Source organism: Pyrus communis, chromosome 2, assembly GCF_041283825.1.
Source record: "Pyrus communis isolate YQ-2024b chromosome 2, ASM4128382v1, whole genome shotgun sequence".
Taxonomy (NCBI): Eukaryota; Viridiplantae; Streptophyta; class Magnoliopsida; order Rosales; family Rosaceae; genus Pyrus; species Pyrus communis.
This window is the reverse complement of record NC_142566.1, coordinates 23,726,086-23,745,496: the sequence shown is the minus strand read 5'-3', so window position 1 is coordinate 23,745,496 and position 19,411 is coordinate 23,726,086. Positions and strand designations below refer to the sequence as shown.

The following is a 19,411-nucleotide window of genomic DNA, read 5'->3' as shown; positions in this document are numbered from 1 at the left end:
CAGCCTATGTGGTATTTTGACATCTTTCAAAATTTTACTCTCTACCCGGTATGTCAAATTAAATATTATTTTATTCCAGTACTATTTTCTTTTCTTTTTATTTTATTAAACTATTATTTTATGCCCCTTCTTTCTAGACTTCTCCTATCATCTTCGTTGCCACCGAGTCCTCCCTCTCGTCCACCCTCTTCACCTCCCCTCCCTTCCAGTCATTCACCATCTTTGTCCTCAAAGTCTTTGAGACGCTTTTCGTCAAACACCTTCAGTGCAACAACTTGGCCTACCCACCCACCATCAAAACCCTCAATCTGGACCTCCCGATTGACGACCTAGAACGCGATTTGTTCAAATCAAACGGTGGGGACGTTGTCGTTGTTGGGTTTGTGCTGTTTTCCCAAATTACTCCACCTTTTTAGGGAAGCCAGGGTTTTACATAGAGGACCTGTTTGTGAGGGAGTGCTATAGGAGGAAGGGGCTGGGGAAGATGCTGCTCTCAGCAGTGGCGAAGTAGGCAGTGAAGATGGGGTACGGCAGAGTGGACATGCAGCGCTTCTCAGGTTCGAGTGAGATAGGAGAGTTGCAGGTCTGATAAAAAAATTAATAAAAAAATATTTGATGTTGTCAAATTTGATAGCAAGGGGGATAGCTCCTATTCCATGTCATGCCACATTAGATTTTGCTTCTTAGTTGAAAAACATTGCAGTTGTCTTTTTTTAATGTTATTGTTGATTTGGACATTTTGACATCTCCTTTGGAGATTCTCTTAGTTTTGTTATCATAAACTTACATACATGTCAATTAATAAATTTGAACTCGGGCCTAATTAAAGGGACAACACCGAAGGCCTAACTAATAACATATTTCATTACCGGTTATTTTTTGAGAATTTATTAACTAAATTAAGAAAAAATGACCTCAATGTGATTAAAAGTGGCATTAACCAATCAATCAACAAACATTTCATACAAATAGAAGATATATTGTCTACAAATTATTTATACAAGAAATTATTAATTAAGAAATAATGACTATTGCGTAATGAATTATCAAGAAATAATGATTGCAATGTGATTTAAAGTGACATTAACCGATCAATCCACAAATGTTTCACACAAGAGTTGTTTACATATATACAAACCAGACATTTAGTAGTAGGACTATTTCTTAATTGCTGACTCTTTATCAAAATTTTATCAAGGAATTTTTTATGTGCTGGGCGATGGGCTTCATACGCGCGCGTGGTCCTAGGCGCTGGGCCCTATGTTTCGCACGCTGGGCTTCTTTTGTTTTGATTAATATTTTGTCCTTTTTATTAGAAGAGAATTTCTAGACGCACTCAGTATTTTATCTTTTTCACTCACATTATAATTCTACTCATATAAAAAAGTTGAAAAATAAAAATGTTATTTCATCACTTACTATTATTCTTAAAATAACTTCTATATGATATTCCCCATTCATTATTATTCCTAAAAAATTGTCATGATATTCCCCACCCACTATTATTCTTAAAAAATTGATATGCTATTTTTCAAACAACGAAGTCTTCTCCGACAATAATCTACTAGTAAATAAATGACCCTTTAAATGCTCTATTGTTGTATGATTATGCACTCAAATAACTATTATCAATATCCAATCATTATCAATTGCTAGCTTCTTACAATTTAATTGGAAAGGGCATCCACAATTTATAAGTTTCAAAATTCCTTTATGTCTTTTTTTTTTTTTTTGTGAATTCGGCTTACGTCATGTCCATTACTTTCACAACCCAATATAAGTCTAGGGCTTATGTTACCTTGTCGTGCTCATCTTATTATTACTATATATCATTCTAGGTCCTTATTGGTTATTTTTACAAATGGGTAAACTTGTAATTAAAACTTTTATTAAAAAGTGAGTGGCAGATAAGATACTGAAATGAAATTAACAACATTCTGTTAAAAAAGTTGTTGAATGCTTTTGATTAAAATAAATTTTCGTTAAGTCTTTTTCAATAAAGCTCCTTAAATAAAATGCAACAAATTTTTTGATGTGGTATCATATATACATGACACGATAACAACGTTGTTAACAAGATGATAGACATGAAAGTCGTCGATTAAATTGACAAGGAATCACGTCACTGCTATTGATGAGATCGAATATATGAATCGATCGACCAAAAAAGAAGAGACAAGACGTAAATGCTTCGTAGTCCAATGATCTTCCGTAACCTAATCGATCACTCAGCAATTGCTTGCTGTGGTTGCCCTAGCTGGCTAGCTCATGCCATTCTTCATTCGATATTTCAGAAAGAAAGAAAAAAAAGCAGTTTTTGTTTGTAATCAGCATGCGTAGAGCAACAAGATCATGTACATCAACTCCACGCAAGAAAGAGTGTCTGCCATTACTAGTTAATATATATTGCCACAAACTCATCAGCAGTGACAAGTGCAAAATCCTTTTTCCATTCTTTTCTAAATATGCATGTGCTCTAATATTGATATATTCGTTCATTGACAATGCATGATTAATCTATTCTTGTCATACTTGCGTTATTTGACAAATACTTATATTATCCGTAAATTTTAACCACATACATTCCTGCAAGAGATATTTTATCAAATTGATATTAATATTTATAATATTTTATTTTGACAAAATGATATTCTAATCGATTCAAACTTGAGTCCGCCGAGGGGGCCAAATTGCCCTAGTCACAACTTTTTTTTGTTTTTGTTTTTTTTTTTTTTTAAGTTAATAGACTCAGGGTTTGATACGGAGCATTTTATGTCACTAAGAGCATTTCACTATGATCTTATTTGGTGTCTAGGATTAGATTGAAATGGATAATTCATTGTATTCAAGGTATATAAAAGCGAATGATTTTACATTTTGAGGGAATTAAAAAGGGATTATACATAAAGAAAACTTATCCCTTTTCAATCTTACTATTTTGGACGATGAAATGGATAAATTATCGTTTGGCCTTGTACATATCTTAAATATAATGATCAGTCATCCATTAGAATCCAATCATAAGGACCAAACGAGACATATATTCGCTTAAAAAATAATGCAAGAATACGGGTTCCATCAACTTCGTTAATTATGGCATGCATGGGAGCAAACCAAATGATTCCGTCTTTCTTAATTATATTCCGTTGCCCGTGGCGCTTGGCATGCGAAGGGAATGATCTACGAAACCATGTTGGTTTGCACATGGCTTTGTTAATGATAGTTTGATAGCGCAGAAAGGAAAGGGGCAACAAGGAGACGAACACACTTAATTATACGTCTTGGGGCCTCGGCATGGGTGTCATTTAATCATTATTAATGAAATATTGTCGTTAATTGATTAAGCTAATCACGAGATTATTCCCCACTAAGCCAACCTCAATGAGTTTCTTTGGGTAAATTTTAAGGTAAATCCCTGACTAGTACGTGTTCAATTACTAGTAAATTACGTATATATTTTGTCTTTAACAAAATAACTTGGTTAATGTTATATATCGTACTCTATTTCTAAACGTTAAACGAGAACTCAAAATTCAAATTTTGTCATTTTGTAGTTTGAAAAACTTCCAAATGTAATTTAGAATGTCCCCTATAAAGGTTGTAATGTTACTTAATGACCCTACTAAAGTGCGATCATTTCTCATCAAAAGAAATCGTTGGAGATGTTGCTCATTGAGTGTAGTTAAGATCACTCTATCTTGATGGTAAAATTTAAGGACTAAGAGCATCTGGGTGACAAAGTTATATTTGTTATGCTACATTAGAAAAACTTATCTACAACGGAGGTATAGCAACCATTTAACAAATTAAAAAAGGAAAAAATTATTTGAACCTAGTTATTAACTTTCCACACGCAACTCCAAAATTTTATCACTTAACTTTCCTATTTTGCCCTCAAATGAAATGAATTACATTGGTAAAATTAAATCGAAAATTAGAGCAAATCAATAAACCCACTCGTCCAACAATGCTCACCTGACCGCGGTAACCAGGTCCAGTTCCGGCTGTCATCCAAAGCCATTGCCGTCAAACTTATTGCTCTCTATCGTGCCGTCAACCTTGGAGGACTTGTCAAGAAGATCAAGTCTAATTGATCTCTTTTTTTTTTATTATTGATTTATTGGATTTAAATTTATAAGAAGATTGACTAATTTGAATTGGGACCAAATTTTAATGATCTGTATTGACTAGATATGGAAGTAGCAGTTTGAATGGGCATGGCAAACGCTACTGTATCTAAGGCAAGGCAGGCTGCTGCAAGCATTAGGGTTTAGGTTTCAAATTGCAGTTTGAACCTCCCACATAGATGATAGATCACTCTTGGTTCCAAATCCATGGTGGCTGAGTAATGCGTATTGGTTCATTTGATTCTGATTTCAGTTGAATAAAAAAGAATGAAACAACAAAGAGGAAGTGAAGTGTTGCAGGGGACTTGACAACGCTGGAAGAGAAGGTATTAAGCTTTGCTATTAGCTGGGTGTGGAAAGATTTTTTAATTTTATGAGTTTTATTTTTACTTTTAGTTTGATGGAAGGACTAAATGGGAATAACGTTAAAAAAAAATTTGAGTTGGATGTAGAAAGATAATTGTAGAGTTCATATAAAAGCTCTACTAAAGAATTAGCAATTGAATTTCTATGTTTACAAGGTCAGTTGCTACGTCTTCAAGTCAGCAAATTGGGTCTTTAACACATTTTATTCAAAAGCATTGTTTAGTAAGAGAGTTGAAAAATCAAATTTGAGCCTCACAAATAAAATAAGGTTAAGATATTAATATTTTAAAGTGAGATAAAATTTTGAAAAGTTAAAGAAGGGTGAGTTACAATTACAAATTTTAACATAAAACTACCAAATAAGTTAGCAAAGAACGTTTTTAAGGAAAAATTTTGCCAAGTCCTTAAGAGATGCTGTAACCCTAAAATTGCATGGTTTGTTGTGGCATATACAAGCTCGATCGGGGAAAGATAGGGAGAAAGGAAGAAAATGTTGATAACCGAGCCAGTAAGTTGATGTTGATAACTGAGCCACTAAGGTCGCCATCCAGGTGATTCAACACTATCTTCAAAAGGAGAGGGACCTGCAAGTTATTTGTAATATCCACTGAGAAAAAGATGTAGGCCAATTCAAGGAGGCATCTTGTACTGCAATATCACTAGGTGGGGTTCAATCAATCAACTCCATTCCCTCCAACTTGTGCATGGCACACTAATAGTTTTTGGAGGCTTAGCTAGGGATGTGTATATGTTGTGCAACCTATTTCTTCGAACCCTTTCTTGTCTTTACTAAAGTATGTGTTCGTTCTAATTCTTAGAGATATATAGTAGCCAGAATATAACCTTATAAGTTATACCAATCCATTTAGACTATTTAAATTCATCCTCAAGTAGTAGTTATATATGCACATGACAATATTATTCTCGCTCTCGGAATATAATCATGCATGCTCATCTGATTTAAAACCATTCTCAAAATAGCGGTGTTGCACTCGACAGTGTTATTTTTTGCTCTTAGAAGACAATCATTCTCTTACAATTTAAAATAATAAAGCATTGAATTTTAAATGCAAAAAATAAGCAAAAAGCAAGTGAAAGTATGAATAACCACCATCTTTTATATCAATCGAAGTACTGACACGACAATTAAATGCATAAATTACATAATAAAAGTTAATCCACGTAGCCATCTTGTATCGTATTAATTTCTGCATATATTTTCCCCAAAATGGAGTAGCTACTAGGATCTCAGAATATTTGGTAACCCTAACCCTACCAATACAAATTACAGACAGTGAGCATTGAGTAGGAAGCAATTGATGAACCCCAAAAAGCAAGCAAGAAGCGAGATTCACGGAACAAATGCCTGTTAGAGGGAACCTTCCCATCAAAGTGTCCCAAAAACCTATATACAAATCGAACGAGTGAGTAAATATATCACTGGCTTTGCCTCCTGCATTTGTCACAATACATCGATTGTTTAAATCTTACTGATTTCAAATTAATCAAACCAAGTTAATTACTAATGGCAAATAGATTAATGAAAAGTTGGGTTAATTACAATATAATCCCTTAAAAAATGTAGCCCATGGATTTAATTTAAAGAAAACTAAAGAAAATGGTTTGAAAACTTTGAGTTTTAATGATAAAGGCAAAATAAAGGGTAAAATAAATAGTACCAGAATTGACTTTTTATTGTAAAAATATAATTTTTCGTTAAAATGAATAGTATCGTAAGCTTTTCGTTAAAACTTTCTTTAATCTATGATTTCATGAATTATTACTGTCAGTCACGTGGGGACTGGCTGGTTTATTACTGTGCTCTTCTGCATGAAGATGAAGCTTTTTCTTCAAGTCTTTTTATTTTTATTTTTATTTGTGGTAAAAGTTGATGAATTATTTGCATTATTGCAGTTGTTTTTCTGACGCACATATATGGCAGGGCATTGTGATTTTTCACTATATATCCGATTAATTATTGATATACAAGTTAGGAACACTAGAGTGGACAAAAATATCATAGGCAAAATGCAGCTGAATTCTTTTGTCTATAAAAAATTAAATGAAATTGAATTGTTTTGTCTATAACAAATTAAGTTCTAATTTGGTATTGAGGTGATTTTGAAAAAAAAAAATGGCTATAAAAAAAAGCTGTGAGCTTTTTTATGTTTGGTAAACATTCAACTTTAATTTTTTTTTCACATTTCGGGTGAAAAAAACCCAAAAACACAAAGCTGCAAAACCCATATTTGAAAAACCAGCTTTTTTTCACATTTGTTTTACATAAAAATTTATCAAACACTATAATACTGCTTTTTTTTTTTTTTTTTTTTTTTTCAAAAACACTTTTACAAAAAAGTTTACCAAACACTTTACTGCTTTATTTCACAGCTGCTTATTCTCACAACACATCAGAATCAATTTTTTTTCAAAGCACAGCAATACCAAACCATCCTTAAATGAAACTGGACTTAATTTGAAAGCAACTGAATTTTTCTGGATCAAAATGCCCCCAAAAAAATGTGTATGTTATTCTAAAGAAAGTAGAACTTTTACCGTAAAACTAATTAACAATTTGAGAAATAGTCAAGCTACTTATAAGCCCTCGCAATGTCTATCCTTCCATGCATCAATGCGATCAGATCCATTCTCCACATGCCGCCCACATTTGCCGAATTTTCAAATCAAATACGTGGACAACACAAATATGGTGTGGCCGTTTGACTTTATACATGGGACAACCTGCTTTGTAACAGTGAAAAAAGTTGATGTTGCACTATAAAACCAATTAATTTAGCAATATGGGGAGAGATCAACTACTTATAAACCCTTATAAGGTCTCTTTAGCGATTCATTCTCAACAATTTTAAGGGTGACAAGGCCTTATAGTACTGCATCAAAAGGAGAGGCTACTAAATCATTTGCGTATAATTCTAACCTGCACGAACCAATTTTTCTGTCTCTAATAAAAGCATTCGATACCTTGGCATTTGCCGAGAACTTGCGACCTAATATCTGCTCCAAGATCTTTTGCTTATTCAAATGAACAAGGTTATACAGCATCAGTGCATTCATTATCTAAGATCATCCATTGTCTAAGATTCTAAATGTGATTTATACTTTATAGTATTGATTTAAGAGAAACGACATAATAACAGTTTTTTTTTCCTTTATTTATAATTTTCGTTTAATATAAATAAATAAAATAATTGTCGTTTATGAGTTGGATTCAGAATTTTATCCAACAAAGAACGTATATATATTGACTGATGGCACGTTGTTGATTATACCATAAATGTAGGTCAATTCGAAACATTTCATGAGATGCCATTTGAGTTACCAAGCAGGAATTGAGTTTACATTAATTCCATACAACACGGAATCATGTGAATACTTGAGCTATAAATTGAGTTAGTTAGACGTCTTTTAGGAGTAGTATGATTTAGTTCAATTTCTTTTCCTACTCAAGCGCGGAACTAGGGTTTTTGTGGTTTTGTTTAATTCAACCGATAAAACTAAGGTTCTATTTGGTTCAGCTTAACTGATGAAACTAGGTTTTTTTTTTTTTTAGTTTAGATCGACCAATGGAACTAGGGTTTTTCAGTTGGATAGCTTCCCAAATCTCCAAAGCAACAATGTTGGTAACCTGTGAAAATTATTAGAGACTTTTCACTCTCCCCCTCCCAAGTAAAAGCTTAAACAAAGTCACGGTGAAAAATGAACAAGTAATATTCAAATTCGAAGAGGTTTGATGTTGATACGACGAGGACGTGAAGTGGGCCCAATGAAGGGTACTGGGCTAAACTGAAATTAATATTGGGCCTACTTTGTCTCAAAATTAGGTGAGGACCCAATGAAGGGTATGGACACCTCATCATTGGGTTATGGTCCTGAGTCCGTCAACGCGGCAGGTGCATCTGGCACTTCCGCCAATCCATGTGGGTTTGATTTTGACCCTTCATCTAACAAGGTTGACTGGTTGCAAATGTCCATCTCATACTATTCACTAAATTGAAACATCCTACAAGTTTTTTGGACAGTCGTCAATGCACGTGAAACTCACAATAAATCAATAGCTGATATTGCTAACTCGCGTTTATACGAGTGGGTTCAACGTTCATTTCCTTATCATAACCGCTTTAGACAATGACTTCTTTTGGCTTGGCAAAGGTGTCTACATTTTTTTATTAGCTTAGTAGCAAAAATTATCAAACCCTAATCATGAACTGGCTAATGATGTAGGCTTAGCTTAGAAAGTGTTGGGATTTTGTAACGTTTGGATGTGTGTGTGAACAAAAGAGTAATGAATTCGTAACATTTTATCGTGTACATAAGCGTAAAATATCACTAATTGTACATAAGCGTACAATCTCAATCACAACCCTGATTGCTATCCGAACCTTTGTCTATTACTCCAACAACGTAACCATCAAACTGCTTGGACCAAAGAGTTGATCTCGGATATGAATCCATGGCCATTAGTTGAAAAGAATTTCTATACACTCGACAAACCATGCCAAGCTGTTATAATAGTGGATGGCGGATTTGATATTGTTTGTAGGTTTCACAATTTTTTTGTAAGAGGTCGACATAACGCGTTGGGCACATGAAAAAGTTTCTCCCATAAGTGGATAGTAGCTTTTTAGAACTTTTATCCTAAACCCTTTCCAGCTTGTATTATATTTTTCAAGTCAATTTTCTAAATTCTCATGGATTGTGGACCATTCTATGTCATTGTCCATCACACTGAAAACGATCAAAACAATTTCCGCATTTAATAAGGAACATGGGTGATGAATATCATTTTCAGACGAATCCCTCGACCACTGTAACTAACAGAAAATCACAGGATGAGAGCAATTTTCACGGTACATGTGCACAGTCATCATCACATTTTGTGTCAATTATAAAATGACATGTAGAAAAACACTAACACACAACTTATATGTTTAGCACCAAATGTCATGGTGACAATGTACCAAGCCTAGAAGTCTTTCTCCTGTGAGAAGAGAGATCATGTGACATTGAATTTGGTAGATTCACAAGATATCACCCAAAACAAAGAAGAACTAGATCCTTTGAGTCGTGTCTTAGTCAGTAGCTTCAGATAGCACGACGGTAAACGCATAGCTTCACATATGTTATCCATTGCTTAATTTAATGAGAAAGGTCGTAATTTCAAAAGGGTTTTTTTTTTTCTTTTTTTTTTTTGGGAGGGGGGGGGAGGGGGGAGGGGTCAAACAATAGATGTTCTTAGATTAGTTATTGAAAGATTTGAACCACGACCTTATGCAAGAGAAAAGCTAAATATCTTTCCACCACTGTGGTAAATTTTCCCCTTAAAAACTCCACAAAAATGCTCCTTCAAGCTCCAGGATCTTTCACGCTCATGCATGAGCTCGCTGATCCTAACCATTCCTGCTTTGAGAGCTCCACTAACATGAACGGCCGGAGCTCGACTGTATGCCGGGTTAATCTTGACCGTTCCATCGTTGTGGGTCAAACAAGCATGAATGACCAGGACTCGGCCGTATGCAGGGCTGATCCTTGCATTTTTCTAGACATAAAGCAAATCGGTCTCAACCGTCAACTGGGCTATCAGCCTAAACAGTTTGTGAATTGGGCTACATTTTGACAAGGTAAGCTGTAATCATCGGCTCAAGAACTGGGATTTCGTGCGTGATAGGTTACAACAACGACAGTGTGAGCAAGTGTTTGTCAAGACATGCTAAATTATCCTTCTATGATCCCCAAAAAAAAAACAAAAATAAAAATAACAGCATAGCTATCTATATCTTAATATAACAAAAACAGCATACAATGTCATTAACCACAACAATCTTTAACCGCAATCATGTTTTCCTCGAAACCTTCCTCTTTCTCGATGATCCCTTATGCTTTTCGTCCCTCTTCCTCTTTTTTTCTTGATTGTGGAATGACTTACCGACCAACGAAGGCTGGTCTTTCAATGCAAAGCTTTTCGCAACATGTCCCAAGTGAAGTTTCTTCACCATAAATATTCTTTTCAGCTCACCACGGTGGGCAGTGTATGCACGAACCCACGAGCAAAATGTGTTTTTGGCCAGTGTCTTCATATCCGGCTAAGAAAATAAATGAAGCAAATTTGTTAATGTTAATCACAAAGAACGAAACTCATAATTACTATGAATCTTCATATCTACAAATATGTCTAGCCTAAAGTAAGCTAACTAAATATTATTTAATCGACAAGATACATAAAAATTTCACATCATTTAGGAAAGAAAAAAAATGCAGAAAACCGAATGTAGGGCTTTCTTTACAGTACAAACACAACACCATACTGCATACCCTAAGGCACACTGAAGAAGAATCAGGAGAATAGAAGTACCTTATCGGTAAATGCTTCAAGCGCCTTTTGCAAAGACATAACCCAGGGATGTGCGTCAATGGAAACAAATTTCCTGACATGCTTATGACCATATAGTGGAAAACTATCTAATATTTTGAGGAGGGGAAACTCTGTTAGAGAAACACCATGTTTCTCCAACTCTTTCAAATAATCCATTTCAATTGGCTGTAGAAACAACAATGAATCTCCTCGTTCACCCAACCGAGCGGTTCTTCCAACCCTACATCGAGAATGAAATAAACATCTTCAGGGAAACTCAATGTAATATCATGAATAATGTTAAAGATGCATGATAGAGTTAGCCTAGGGAAACTTCATGCTCAAAAACAAATCTTGCAACATATAAGCATGTAATTTTAGCCATTGAAAAAGAATATTTTAGTCCTTTTTAAATATCAATTAGTTCTTAAATTTTCAAAAATTTGAATAAATTCAGGAAAATTTGTTATCGGTAATTGTTTTATGCATCTCATGAGTCTGGCTCATATAGTTGCACATCCAAGAGAGAAGGGGAATAAAATGGGAATTGAAAAGGGAAGACAAATAAGTCCAAATACCTATGAACATATTCAGTAGCCTCGCCTGGAGAATCATATTGTATAATACATTTTACTTTCGGGAAATCCAAACCTCTAGCACAAACATCTGTGGACAAAAGAAGAGCTGATTTTTCTCTTTTGAAGGTCTCAAACGCAGTTCTTCGGTCCTCCTGCTCCATATTCCCATGTAACCGGAAGGTCTTACAATTAACAAACCTCTGCTTAAGTTCTGCATCTGGTCCTGAAGAAGGTTTGAATTGGAACTCACTTAACAAGGAGTAGTGAAAATCCACTGCATCACATGTTGAAAAGAATAGCACAATCTGTAAAATGAATATGTGAGTGAACTGACGGGGTAGAGCTTAACGAAATGAAGTCTGAAAATGGAAGTTTGTCTATAAGACTACAACAAAAACAACAACAACAACCAAGCCTTATCCCACTAAGTCGGGTCAAAGTTTGTCTATAAGACTGTCCCCTATAAAAAAGCTAGTTTCCATGACCATTAGGAAATGGAAAGTTGATATGCAGGCTACCTTTTCGGAAGTTTGTCGCTCAAAAAGATACTTTAGAATCGAAAGAAGTACAGCAAGCCGCGCATTACATGGTACTGCAAAGAAATTTGATCAAAACACTTAATCGCCATATATGTACTTATATCAACCGCGCCAACCAAAAAACTAAAGAAGAAAGGAAAAAGGAAATTTATTGGGACACACCTTTTACATATTTCTGTGTCAATTGAGCTGGAAGTCTGTAATCTTCACTAATAGAGCCTGTTGTCTTCATTGTTTGTGTGTCATCATCATCCGTGTCGGATCCTAAATGCTCATGCAATGCAATAGACTGCCTCTTCTTCTCAGGCATGCCAATCATAACAGGTTTCTCCAAACTCATTTTTGCAAGGTGATTGACTTTTTCATTTAAGGTAGCTGATAATAGCAAATTCTGCCTTGGAAACTCATATTTACTTGTAACAGCGCCATTCTTAGCGGCCGAGCCATGTTGCCTTGAGCCTAAAAGATCTAGTATTTCCTCTATTTCTTTTCCAAATCCCAATTCCAAAATTCTGTTAAAAGACCATATCGATATCGAATGAATGCAAATCCAACATGGATAATAACAATTATACAACAACATTTGGGCACAATACGGTGTATGTAGCATTATACCTATCTGCTTCATCGAAGATAATCCAGCGCAAATTCGTGTGCACGAAAGAAGACGTATTCTTCAGGTGATCCAAGAGCCGTCCAGGAGTTGCAACAAGAATAGATATGCCTGAAGAGCAGCACATAGTCAGTAAGCAGAAAACATAAAAATCAAAACTTTAACAACATAAAAATCAGAACTTCAACAAAACCCGACATGAAAAATACAATTTCGGCTACCTTTTCGCAGCCTGGCCTTCTCCTTAGACCTGTTTTCACCCCCCATTACATAACCCGGAACAATCCAATGAAACCTGTGCAGCACCTTGTGCAGAATCTCGTGAACCTGCAAGCAGAGCTCCCTCGTGGGCACAAGAACCAGCGCGAATGTTCCGTCAGAGCGCTGAATCCGAGGCTGGTACAAGTGCAGGTGGTGGATGACCGGAGCCAAATACGCCACCGTCTTCCCCGTGCCGGTGGCCGCATTGACGAGCACGTGGCGGCCGGAGAGGATTACCGGAATGGCTTGAGCTTGGACCAGAGTCGGAGCTTTGAAGCCCAACCTCTCTGTTTTCGATCAAATTAACATAAATTAATCATCTTTTGTTATTTTTTGAGAAAATCAAAGCGCGATTGCGGTGTAAAAAACGAGAAATAAATCATGGATTACCTTCGAGTTGTTCGCATAATGTTGTGTGAAGTCCGAGACTGGAGAAAGAGCAAGGCGCGAAGATATCGGATTCCTCTGTTTCTGTCGGTTTTCTCTTGGCGGCCACCATTTGAGCTGCTTCTGCTTCTGCTTCTGCTTCTTAGTTCCAACTTCGAATTTGCATGTTAATAAAGCACACAACTTCGAATTGGGCTTGAACCCTAAAATATTGGGCCTAGACTTACAACTGCTTAAAAAATCAAGTTTTACATGGGAGGCCTAATGTTAAACGCTTAAATCTTCGAGACTTTTTAACTCATGGTCAATTGTTGCCCAACGGGATCATCTTCGGATCATTTTGTTAAGGATCATGAGGATTCTTGAATCGTTCTCGTTCATCGTATATCATGTGGTCAGTTTTTGTTAAGTATTATTTGTGTTTAATTTTAAATAAAAATATTTAAAATAATTTATAACCGCACAATGTACGACGAACGGACATGATTGACACATCACCGGGATCCTCACAAAGAGGTTCCGGATTCAATTGTCGCTCGGTAGTACAATTTAAGTACGACTCTTGTTGATGATGAGTTTGATATCAAATCATCATACTTCAAATCCCTCTCGCTAATGACGGGTTGGTACCAAATTATTATAGTTCAACACCCTTGTGGGCCTGAACTCAAATCTCAACAATAGTATAAATATGTCATTGTATTCAACAAAAAATATTCGTCAATTTGTTCTGAGATTGAAGGCCAACGTTGTGTTATGGTATAAGAGATACAAGCATTGGACATGTGCGGGATTGATTCCGGAAAAGGCAAAGAATGTTTTCCGACCATCAGACGAGCTATCTAACCACCGAAAATAATGTTGCCTCTATGTGTGACAAAAAAAATCAATGGTAAAAGGTACTTAGATTTTTAAAGTTACAATATGCTCCGAACAAAAATACTTATAACAAAAATGCTTGTGAAAAGGAAAATATTTTCTCCACAACCGATGAAAAACTTACATAAAAAATTAAGTTGGACGCTTACATTCTACCAACGATTTGGGCTTTGGGCCTGGCCCGCACCTAAACTACAGCCCTCGGCCCGCTTGAGCTGAAGACTGAAACACTGAAAGAAGAAAAGCAGAAGACCTGCTTTATGAACCTCGTCGTCCCTCTTGCATCTTCAACTTCTCAGAAATCCGGAACCGATCGGTATGTTTTCATTCTTTCGATGCAAATTTCATCGAAAAATTACATTTTGTTTTATTTCTGAAAAATTTGACCTTTAGTTCGTGGTTGGCTATGGCTTAGGGTTTGGATCTGTGAGCAATTCGGATGGGGACGCGAAACGACGTCGTGGAGATTGATAGCTTGGAGGAGGGGTTGCTGTCAGAAACTGCAACCGAAGCAGAAGGTGAAGAACCAGTTCTGTATTCAGCTTCGTTTCAGGAAACGGAGGAGAATTTTGTGAAGTACCAAACTGCACGATGGCTTCTCTACTCTGGGCTTTTGGTACTGGCATGGGGGATTGGGATTTTTATGCTGCTTTATCTGCCCGTCCGCCGCTACATTCTGCGAAAGGATATTCGATCGCGGAAGCTCTATCTAACTCCCAATGCCATTGTCTACAAGGTAAATTGGAAGTTGAAGTTTGAGTCTTTATGTTGTTGTTGATGATTTGAGCTCCCAAATGCGGATTTTTGTTCTCGGTTGATTTGATTGTTTGTCGATCGATCAATACTTTGAATGCTGCTGGAATTTGGTTGCTTTTGGTATGTGAAATTATGGGTTACTGGTTACCATTGGATAATGCTTTGTTTCTTTAGCTCAGTATGCAAAGCCGGTTCCATTTCCAATTTTCGGGGTGTTGAAGAAGGAGAAGCATTTTTTGTTGCCTTCAGTAGCGGATGTTGTGATCGAGCAAGGTAAAGAGCATTGGCAGTTAGTACATAAGTGTTACATTCCCAGGTTACTTTTTGATACATATGTTTGTTTTTTCATTGCATTTTGAGGTTTAGTCTTCGAATAATGCCTCAGAACCCTTTATGTTACTGTTGTTATACTCAGGATATCTGCAGTCTCTCTTCGGTGTCTACTCACTTAGAATAGAACATGTTGGTGTCAGAAGGCCGGCAAGCGATGATGTTCATATTCATGGCATTGCGAATCCCAGTGCTTTCAGGAAGGTATGTTATTCACCACTTTAGTTAAACACTTATTCGCAGGATATCCCCAATTTTAGAAAAGATGAGTTTTGTCTCCCCTGACGTCCATTTCAGGCAGTCCTCATGCGCCTTTCAAGCATGACTAACGAGGTCTTCTCTAGACAAATTTCCACACTTGAAGATATTCCAAATTTGAAGGTAGGTCATATGCCAGATTATTTTGGTGTGCCAATCTCAATCCTTATCCAAAGAAGCTTAACTTTTTTGGTCATATCTGCAAAGCTTTATCTGGACATATGGATAAATCCTTGATAACTCGTCAGGCCATTAAGAATGCTGGAAAATATCGCCTCGTATCATATTCAATTAAGAAATTCTCTTTTTTTCTATTGTCAGCTTCAAGGGTCCCCGTCAAAGTCTCTCAGGTATGGGGATCTAGTGCTACTGCAAAAACTTGAGGAAGTTGGAAGTTCTGTAAAGGTAAAATGCTGAAATTTCTGTTTTTATTTTTAAATTCTGTATGCTCCTTTCTCGTAGACTTGACTTTCATCTGATGCCTATTATGCAGAGGGTTCAAACTATACTCGAGGAGCAACACCCTCAAACACCAGAACCTACAGATGGAAGCGTGCGAAGAGTGTTAAATTTGTAATTCTGGCCTTTCACATTCTTAGTTAGATATTTTTCTTCCGAACGGAAGCTGTTTGTTCAATTAAATACTGAATTCTAGAATATCCTACATCCTGGATATAGTGTGTGACGCAGGATATGCAGAAGGAGGGAAATTTCATGTCAGGCCTTTGTTCGTACAAGTTGCACACCACTACCATGTTAGTATCACCTATCTCGTCTGCCAAATCCAGGATTACAACCCCGCAAACGTTATGCATTCTTCCTACATTTCTGCTGGTGCCCACAAACAAGGTCCTGTTGATTCCAAATGTACTTTGTATCTTATCATTTGCAAGTATAGAAATTGACCCATGTAAAGATTCATGATTCTCCCTTTGGGGGTTTGTTGTGTGCTGTTCTTTCCATGAAAAATGTAAATGCTTTTTTCTTTCGACCCTTCAATCGTGTTCTCCTTTATACTCTGCGTATAATCGTATAGTTTCGAGTACAGTATTCAAAACTGTTTATGTATGTATATGCTCTATATGATTGTCCTTTTTTTACCATGAATTCCTTTCCCTTTAGTTGGCTCTTGAATCTTTGAAAAGCATGGCTAGCCAATCAATTTGTGACAGAAGCGAGTGGAGCTGAATTGTGGCCATAGAAAAGTATATTGATTTCTTTACACGTATGGCTCAGATGTCGCAATCATGCCGTTGATTTATTCAAACTCTAACTCATTAGTTTGAACGAACTCTGAACTTATTGATTACAATTACTTAAATTTAACATAGATTTACCGGCTCGTACCTTGGTTTGGTGTGAACTTTTAATTCCAATTTTTCAGGTAGATTGATGACATTGTCGAAGCTTGCAAGGAGATTGTAGAATTGTAGCTCAATTAGTTAGGAGCGTTCACTCTTGCACTTGAGATCTTAAATTCAATTTCACACTCCTCCAATTGAAAAACAACGGTGCTGTCCAAGCTTAAACCTAGATTAGCCATTAGAAAACTGTGTATTGACATAAAAAACTTATGTTTGTACCATGGAGGAATCAACACACTTTGAATTTTAACTTTGTAAATTAAACAGTCCGTTGGTGTTAATATGGGATAAGGATGTATTTATTTCGAGCCACATAAAAGAAGCAACGAAAGTCCGTCACTACAGTATCTGTACTCATTGGTACCAAAGAAAAAAAATGACAATTCATTAATTGAAACATGACTTTAAATTTTTAATATCCTACCGAACTTGCGAGTTAGTACATGTTTATTTAGAAAAGAATATGGTGACAGATAGCATTGTGAATTGGAGGTATAATATGTATCTTAAGTACTATTATTTTGAGAATACTTTTAATTGTATTGGAACTTGATTATTTGATAATATGACTGGAGTCGCTATAACTCAAACTATTTATATAATAACCTGTCGAGCTAGTTTTTGAGATAATCCACCCATGTTAGAGAAAAGAAAAAAAAATTTAGTTTTAATTTATTTTTTGTATAGGCGATCTTGTTCTAATCATAAACATAAAATTATATGAATCGATAACGAATTTTGAGTAGAAGCTCATACTCACTGTCTTCCTTCCATAACATTATATATATATATATATATATATATATATATATATATATATTTGTTCGTACAGTTTCGATGTGACAAGAGGAGCCTTTCTTGGAAGCAAACTAAAAGGCTTTGGAGATATGGTTGAGATGAAGTAGGGGAAAAGGAAAGGTGGTTGTGAGTCGTTCTTTCCATCGTACCTTGGCCGTGGCGTTTGGGTTTGCCAACTTAAATTTGTTTATTGCAAACATACATGAAAAGGAGAATAAGAGAGGGATTTGGTTGAGAAGATAGGAGTTTGGCTTACCTATGTTGACTCAAGTCCACCAAGTACGTGCTCATCTTTCCCTGCATGAACATATTCGTAAGCACTAGTTGATGCCTTTCAAGATTCTCCTTTTAATCAACTCCAAAAAAATCACACCAAATTAATTAGAAATTAATTAAGCTAAAAGAATGATTTAAACGTAGTGTTTTGGCACTTAAAAACTCATTTGTGTCATGCAATTTTTGTGATTTTGGGGAAAAGACAATTGCATTTGAACACGGATTATTTGTCATGCGATTAAAACCGTGCAGTTAGATCGTCGATGAGTTTTAGGCGTCAGAGCATCAATATGCATGCACGCCCTTGGCCTTTGCATGCACGACGTGTTTTTCAGATACAAAATTTCATCCAAGATGCTGCTTTTTGCTGATAATTTGGCCTGCAATAAGTTGGAGGCTTTCTCTAAAAATCAAAAGGGTGATTTTGGTTTCGGTCCTTAATTAATCTAATTATTAAATTGAAATTTCGTTTGTTCAAATATTTAATCAAGGTTCTTAACATCATTTAAAGGATTTAATTTCTGCATTTATGCATTCAATATCCCACAAATCATGAAATAAAAAAAATTCAAATAATATTTTTAAAATATAATAATTACTTATAATTCAAGAATAGAGTAGTATTGTTCTTCACATAGTTTTAAGAAAAAAAAAATAATGTACTCACATAATTATTAATATATTTTAAGAAATAACTATGGATATATTTTAAAACATAAAATAAATATATGTAATTAGCATGGGTACATTCAACAAAAAGGTATTGGTACAAATTCAATTAAAAAAATATGGGTACACATTAAAATTTAAAAGAATAGTGTATAAATTAAAAAAAAAAAAAAAAAAAGAGTTTTAACGAAACACTCCCGGTACTATTCATTTTTAACGAAAAACTACATTTTTACTTTTTCCTGGTACTATTCACTACACTTTAATTCGTCATTTTTCATTAAAATTTATTTTTTTTAAACTTTTCATCAGTTTTCCTTTTAAAAAATGGGTACAAATTAAAAAGAAATATATGAAAAATACTAAAAAGAGATATTTAGAAATGATTAAAAAGTATTTGAATTTTTAAAATTGACATACATGTAAATAATTTAATATTCAAATAATGACATGGACAAATGTCAAAGGATCTTGATCTAAAATGAAAATAAAATAAAGTTTCAATTAATTAGAAAAGAAAATTAGGGATAATTGTAAGATCCCACATCGTCCAGGGGAGTGATCCTTATATGTATATTCTCATCCCTACCTAGCACGAGGCCTTTTGGGAGCTCACTGGCTTTGGGTTCCATAGGAACTCCGAAGTTAAGCTCGAGAGCACTCGCATGATGGGTGATCCACTGGGAAGTTCTAGTATGAGTTCCCAGAAACAAAACCGTGAGGGCGTAGTCGGGGCCCAAAGGGGACAATATCGTGCTACGGTGGTGGAGCAGGCCCGGGATCTGGTGGACCCCGGGCTGAGATGTGACAATTTGGTATTAGAGCCTAACCTTGGCCGCG

At 35.6% G+C, this 19,411-nt stretch overlaps 2 protein-coding genes across 3 annotated transcripts; one reads left to right on the top strand and one right to left on the bottom strand.

Annotated features, from left to right (window-relative positions):
• Positions 1-10,122: 10,122 nt before the first annotated feature.
• On the bottom strand, positions 10,123-13,425 carry LOC137748159 (DEAD-box ATP-dependent RNA helicase 17). The gene is made up of 8 exons (XM_068488256.2): positions 13,245-13,425; positions 12,815-13,141; positions 12,596-12,704; positions 12,143-12,492; positions 11,960-12,033; positions 11,442-11,746; positions 10,864-11,104; positions 10,123-10,594 (listed from the first exon to the last, which is right to left on the bottom strand). Exons 1-8 carry the CDS (start codon positions 13,351-13,353, stop codon positions 10,346-10,348), a joined length of 1,764 nt encoding a protein of 587 aa, XP_068344357.2. The 5' UTR covers positions 13,354-13,425; the 3' UTR covers positions 10,123-10,345.
• Positions 13,426-14,350: 925 nt separating this feature from the next.
• On the top strand, positions 14,351-16,463 carry LOC137748329 (uncharacterized). 2 transcript variants are annotated; one of them, XM_088688092.1, is made up of 8 exons: positions 14,351-14,436; positions 14,536-14,856; positions 15,056-15,149; positions 15,292-15,410; positions 15,504-15,587; positions 15,786-15,869; positions 15,958-16,037; positions 16,143-16,463. In XM_088688092.1, exons 2-8 carry the CDS (start codon positions 14,560-14,562, stop codon positions 16,147-16,149), a joined length of 765 nt encoding a protein of 254 aa, XP_088544218.1. In that variant the 5' UTR covers positions 14,351-14,436; positions 14,536-14,559; the 3' UTR covers positions 16,150-16,463. The 2 variants fall into 2 exon arrangements, with proteins under 2 accessions (XP_088544218.1, XP_068344572.2); XM_068488471.2 differs by lacking the exon at positions 14,351-14,436 and having other exon boundaries at positions 14,563-14,856; positions 15,051-15,149; positions 16,143-16,385.
• The last annotated feature ends 2,948 nt before the right edge of the window (positions 16,464-19,411 follow it).

Excerpts from the sequence above, each read along its gene's own strand:
- LOC137748329 (XM_088688092.1), top strand. The coding sequence starts at position 14,560 with ATGGGGACGCGAAACGACGTCGTGGAGATTGATAGCTTGGAGGAGGGG. Across the intron at positions 14,857-15,055 it reads CCAATGCCATTGTCTACAAG|TATGCAAAGCCGGTTCCATT; the intron begins GTAAATTGGAAG and ends TCTTTAGCTCAG. Across the intron at positions 15,870-15,957 it reads AAGTTGGAAGTTCTGTAAAG|AGGGTTCAAACTATACTCGA; the intron begins GTAAAATGCTGA and ends CCTATTATGCAG.
- LOC137748159 (XM_068488256.2), bottom strand. The coding sequence starts at position 13,353 with ATGGTGGCCGCCAAGAGAAAACCGACAGAAACAGAGGAATCCGATATC. Across the intron at positions 11,747-11,959 it reads AGCGACAAACTTCCGAAAAG|ATTGTGCTATTCTTTTCAAC; the intron begins GTAGCCTGCATA and ends TTCATTTTACAG. Across the intron at positions 11,105-11,441 it reads GCTACTGAATATGTTCATAG|GGTTGGAAGAACCGCTCGGT; the intron begins GTATTTGGACTT and ends TTCTCGATGTAG.